At 41.8% G+C, this 5,285-nt stretch overlaps 1 protein-coding gene across 1 annotated transcript in view; it reads right to left on the minus strand.

The window, feature by feature from the left end:
* The window catches only part of ltn1 (listerin E3 ubiquitin protein ligase 1), a 28,211-nt gene extending 23,334 nt beyond the window's left edge, over positions 1 to 4,877 (minus strand). The window contains exons 1-17 of the mRNA XM_077741445.1: positions 4,732 to 4,877; positions 4,308 to 4,514; positions 4,141 to 4,239; positions 3,826 to 4,056; positions 3,695 to 3,747; positions 3,441 to 3,621; positions 3,145 to 3,318; positions 2,842 to 3,032; positions 2,568 to 2,733; positions 2,241 to 2,486; positions 1,867 to 2,163; positions 1,567 to 1,770; positions 1,372 to 1,413; positions 1,086 to 1,275; positions 637 to 876; positions 406 to 559; positions 39 to 186 (exon numbers count right to left, since the gene is read on the minus strand). Coding sequence (XP_077597571.1) covers positions 39 to 186; positions 406 to 559; positions 637 to 876; positions 1,086 to 1,275; positions 1,372 to 1,413; positions 1,567 to 1,770; positions 1,867 to 2,163; positions 2,241 to 2,486; positions 2,568 to 2,733; positions 2,842 to 3,032; positions 3,145 to 3,318; positions 3,441 to 3,621; positions 3,695 to 3,747; positions 3,826 to 4,056; positions 4,141 to 4,239; positions 4,308 to 4,514; positions 4,732 to 4,773 — 2,865 coding nt within the window. The 5' untranslated portion in view covers positions 4,774 to 4,877. The remainder of the gene's footprint in view (positions 1 to 38; positions 187 to 405; positions 560 to 636; positions 877 to 1,085; positions 1,276 to 1,371; positions 1,414 to 1,566; positions 1,771 to 1,866; positions 2,164 to 2,240; positions 2,487 to 2,567; positions 2,734 to 2,841; positions 3,033 to 3,144; positions 3,319 to 3,440; positions 3,622 to 3,694; positions 3,748 to 3,825; positions 4,057 to 4,140; positions 4,240 to 4,307; positions 4,515 to 4,731) is intronic.
* Between the last annotated feature and the right edge of the window lie 408 nt (positions 4,878 to 5,285).

Here is a 5,285-nt window from a genome sequence, read left to right on the forward strand (position 1 = left end):
AGGCCAAAATTTTTTTTTTTTAGGATTAGTTGACTTACATGTGAAGGCAGGGCTTGCCTGAGTTTTGACCAACTGGTGACACTAGGCATCAAATAGGCAAAGAACTGGGGAAGAAGTGTCGAGTCTTGATTGAGAGAGGTGATTGTCTCCACTATGCTCTGAACAGCCAGAACTAAATATTCCAAACTAAAAAAAAAGTAAGTAAAAAGTTAAAAATTGAAACTACAATTTTGCTACTAAGCCATCTGTATTCAGATGCTATTAAAATAAATCTAATGTACATTATTTTTTGGGCCAATTTGTTACCTCTGATAAAGAAGAAATATCAAACCACCAAATTACTTTGTGTTTAATAAAAGAGATTAAAAACAATTAATCATTGAACTGGCATGAGAAGATGTTTACCTTTTGATATCTAAAGACACAGTAAGTAGCCTGGTCTGCACCCAAAGGGCAGCACTGTGCAAGAAGCCACCTTGCAGCACTTCATTCTGAGAAAGTTGCACCAGCGACTGGACACCAGCAATGCACACCTTTCCCATTTTGTCTAAGAGAGTGTCTGTCGGCAAAGTTCAACACGCATAAGCTCCCTAGCAAAGACTCAATATGAAAGTATGAGATGTCACACGGTCTTACCTGACAGATCAGTGTGTGTTTGATCTTGGGCGATGAGCTGGAAGACTGTAAGCAGGAGTTCCTCAGCAGAAGGGAGAAGCAGGCAGTTTTGCACCGAAGAGAAAAAGGTAGAAGTCACGTCGCAAATGAAAGAGACTAGCGGCTCCATGTTGCCTGCGTCGGACAGACTCTTGGTCTCAGAGAGCGTTGCATGCAGATTTTCTAGGATCTTCTCCATGTACACTTCCCCTATCAGAGGTTCTAGTGAGAGCAAACAAATGGTCAGCGGGGATTGAAGTACAAAAGTGAAAGGTTTTTCTTGAAGCCTTAATAGTGAGGATTTGGATTACAGTCAAGTGCTAAAACATGAAGAGCATTTTTTTATCTCTAGTGTCCAAGTACTTTGGCTAATTCCTGGATAACGCATTGAAAAATATAACTTCATAGAAAAAACATGGTAACTTCATTACCATTGTTGTTATGTTGCGATAGAACCAGGCTGATGAGTGTCCAACAGTGGTTATTGGGGGATGAAGTAGAGGTGGTGTGGCTGGGTCTAACCTTGCAGAGGTCTCTGGTTAATTTGTGAAGATGCTCGCCCAGAATTGAACCTTTGAGCCAGTCTCTACAACTGGCAAGAGTGTCTTGGTCCTCACAAGCCTGATAGGGAGGATAGCAAAGATCCATTCACATGACATGGCAAGGAGCAATTCATGCCATATGATGCCTTTGTGAGCAAAAAAAAAAAATACATACTCTTTGGATGATTTGGAGAGTGATCCCGCAGTTTAGTTCCATCTGCAAAAAAAAACACATTCGACATCATAGAGTGTTAAAAAAGAGGGGCACGAGAAAATCTGAAATGGGAAATCATGTTATACCAGTAACTGTCATACACTAAACATTTATTTATGTCCAACAGGATAAGCGTTGTAAGAAATAGACGGTTACCGTGGTGATGTGATCGAGGATGCGTGTGGTCTCCTGGCGGCTGCAGCAAGACAATGAGCTGAAGACCATCTCCACAAGGCGCCCCGTGTCTGTCCGCGTCTTGTCGGCAAGCCACGGGACCACTCGCTCCAGCAAGAAGCGAACAGCCGGACTGCTTGCACTCTTTGCCACTTTCTGGTCGGCGTCATCCAATTCCACCAATGTCTAAATGAAATTAGAATTAACGTATTAAATACCTTTCAACTTTGATGCTTTTAATTAGGGGAGGGGGGGGGGGATTTTCTGCAGTTAAATACTTACGGTGAAGATTTGTTGCGTGTGAAAAGACTGCAGGAGAAATGAAAGGAAGACAAGATGCCTCTCCGAGTTTCTCTCATTTACATGTACCAGGCACAATTGTACTAGCTGGCAAACAACTTCTTCAAAATGGTGACTCTGTGGGGAGCTGTAAACATTAGCCGGCGTAGGCTCGATCTTCAGCCCTTCAGTTCCCTCCAAGCCAGGCTCGTTGTCACCTCCGGACTCAGACAAACAGATCTTGACTGACTTTTTCTGTATGATCTGCCTTTTGTTCACTTTCTCTGGGTAGCGCATCACCTGGAGAAATAGAAGACAGCAAGAATTAAAGCACATTGATCCGAGTGAGTCTTAAGGTAGGAATTGAGCAAATGTACCTGCAGCAAGGTGGCGATGCCCTCCAAAACCTGTGGATTTGCTTCCTCGCTATCTGTGTGGCGCGTAAAAGCGAGACCAAGCTCCTCCCAGAAGTCTGCCACAAGAGCTCGAAAGACGTTTTTGTGGGATTTCGATTCACCACCTGCTCTCTTCTCCCAAGAAACAAGCATTTCTGTGACTAGGAGGAACAGGGGACCATTTTGAAGGGTAGGGTTCTCAAGTGCGCTTTCAAGTAGTGGCAATAGCTGAGAAAGGAAAACACAAAGATACAATAAGTATCTTTTATATGGCAAAAAAAAACGGAAATTCAAACGTTTTATTTTAACCTGTTGTAAAATGAGCATGTTGCGAATTTTGGACTGATCTTGCTCTTCTTTCCCCTCCTCTTGCTCTGCTGAATGGCGCATTAAGCAGAACCTCAAGCACTCTATGGTGGCTGTCACAATAACAGCACTTTCTGAAGGGCTGTTGACTGCTCGTTCACTGGAAATACTAAATATATCAAACATACACAGAAAAATACAGTTTACTGTGAATGATTCCTGATTTTTGGGTGTAAAAAAAACATAATCATATGTAATGAAAAGTTGAAATAATTACCCAAGTATGAGTGAAGTAAAGAAAGTAGTGTAGAACTCTAAAGGTGAATCGGTCACCTGTTCAGGCAGTTTACTAAGCAATGGCATCAAATTGGGATGGAGTGCTTTAGCCATGCCTTTGCCTCCTTCTTTTAAAAGACTCCACAATTTCGGCAGAAAGCCCTTCTTTGAGTTTACATGTGTCCAACACTCCTGCAAAAAGAGACGCGATGATGATGATGTCTGTGTTCCAAAATGTGCCCTTTGGCCAGCAAGATAAATGAAACTTAAAAAGGACCAAGAATCATGGTAAAGAGAGACTTACTGATATGGAAGACACTACATGAAGAACTGCCTCCCACACAGCCGGGAGCACTAGTGGATCTGTGTCATCGATGCTGAGGAGAATGGCTGGACAGAGACGTGCCGCCTCATTTTGCGCAAGGCCTGGCGTGAATGCACATACAGCGCATAGCATCTCGAAAAAAGCCCCTCTTACCTGTGAAGAAGCAATATTATCCAACACTATTATCCCAGATTGAGTTCATTTAAAAGTATTGACAGAAACATTCTGAATTATAATGCCTTTTGTCCAGACTTTTTAATCACATTAGGTTTTACCTGGGGTGCCTTATGCTTGCTGTACTTCCAAAACTTTGCAGGACTGACAAGATGAGCTAGTCTGTGTTCCATGGCAGCAATATCATTTTGGGGCAGTAGGGAAAGCAATCTCTTCACTCCCAAAAGAGAGCTCGTTAGCATTCGGATATACTTGGCTTCTCGTTCTTCCTCCGTCAAGTTTCTGGCAAAATAAATACATAAATAAATAATGAGATAACCCAGCCAGTACTTTTAGATGACTACAGTTGACTTACTGAGAATCACTGAGTGTATCTCCAGTATCCTTCAATAAAATATCTTGCAAGACCTGTAGTATGACAAAATGTTTAAAAATAGCTAGCAGGATAAATCATCTCTCTTAGTTAGATCCACAATTACAACTCACATTAAAGATCTCATCTTTGCAAAAGCTGAGGGCATCCGGCTGTTTGGCAGCCGAGAATGCAGACTGGAAGGATCGACGTGCGGCGGAGGATGCGGGTGGGTACGTGTCACACTGGGAGAGGATCCAGTGACCCATCAAGCTCTTCAGGAATGGAGCCAAGCTACGGTGCACTTTCAGGACCAACTGCTCAAGGGCCAGCTGGGTGGCCTCCCTGATTCGACGATCATGGTCCTAAAAGATGAAACAAGGAGTCATTGAAAATGTACAATACATCTTTTTAAGGTATAATGCAGATATAATGCAATCAACACTGACCACTGATATCTTGCAGTAAATTCTAGGCCAGTATGGAAGGACACCCTTCACATCTTCAGCATCACGCTCTTGACACATGGATCCAAAATCCTGCACAGCCTGGATAAAGCACAATACTGTGCATTAAGAAAGATGCTGAGAATTTTGCAAATGTAAAGTGAATTTACTTTCAATCTAGTGACGGCATCTCTCTTTGATAGTTTTCTAAGAACCAGTCTGAAATCTGCATCGACCAGACTGTCGAGCTCCTCTGCTCCATGGAAAGCAGGCACGTAGCTCAACTCCGAGGACACCGTGGTTTCAAAGCCAACGAACCCCGGAATGGCACCACCTTCCCGGGTTAACACCTCGGCAGCCCGGCCGCTACTGGACGGCTGTAGGATAAAAACAGACAAATCACTAATAACGGGGGTAAAAATCTTAGAAGTCAGAGAATCGTAGCAAAGATTAACAATGAAATAAACATTACAGAGCACATAAATAGACAGATCTCTGAATAGTTACTTTAACCAAAACGTGTTACATGTATACGTAGCATTAGCTCTTAACATTAAGATGGATTATTTACATCAAAAAGAAAATCGTACATACCCGAACATTTCCTTTAGTTCGCTGTTTGTTTTTGCCCCCCATGGATAATTAAAAAGTGATGTAATATTTGTGAAATTGGCAAAATGATGAAAATGACATTAAGACCACATACAACTTTTGTAACTGTACATTCGAGGATGTGGATCTCATGTGTTGGCGGAAATATTTTCGAAATAAAATATCGGGTAGGAGAGATTTATTTTTTAAATATTGTGATACATGTGTAAAGAATTATTATCAAGTGACATACCTAACTCCGCGGTAAACGTCTGCGCCTATCGCTTGTGTAATTAGATTCTTGACATTTATGCGTGTATGTAGATCCACGTGCTTTTATGCTGAAATATTATTAATGGTGGGCGTGTCTCACTTCTGGTTCCCTTCGTGGCACTTCTCATGGCTGCTGTTCTGCTTTTCAGTGCTGAATTGTGCTGTAATATTGACGTTAAAATGTATAATAAAATTGTGGTACACATCTCAAAGTGATGTTATGTACTAGTCCAAGTACTTTTTATTTTTTAATTTGAGACACAATCAGATCATGCTGCACCATA

The sequence above is a fragment of the Stigmatopora nigra genome, chromosome 19 (assembly GCF_051989575.1).
Source record: "Stigmatopora nigra isolate UIUO_SnigA chromosome 19, RoL_Snig_1.1, whole genome shotgun sequence".
Classification (NCBI taxonomy): domain Eukaryota; kingdom Metazoa; phylum Chordata; class Actinopteri; order Syngnathiformes; family Syngnathidae; genus Stigmatopora; species Stigmatopora nigra.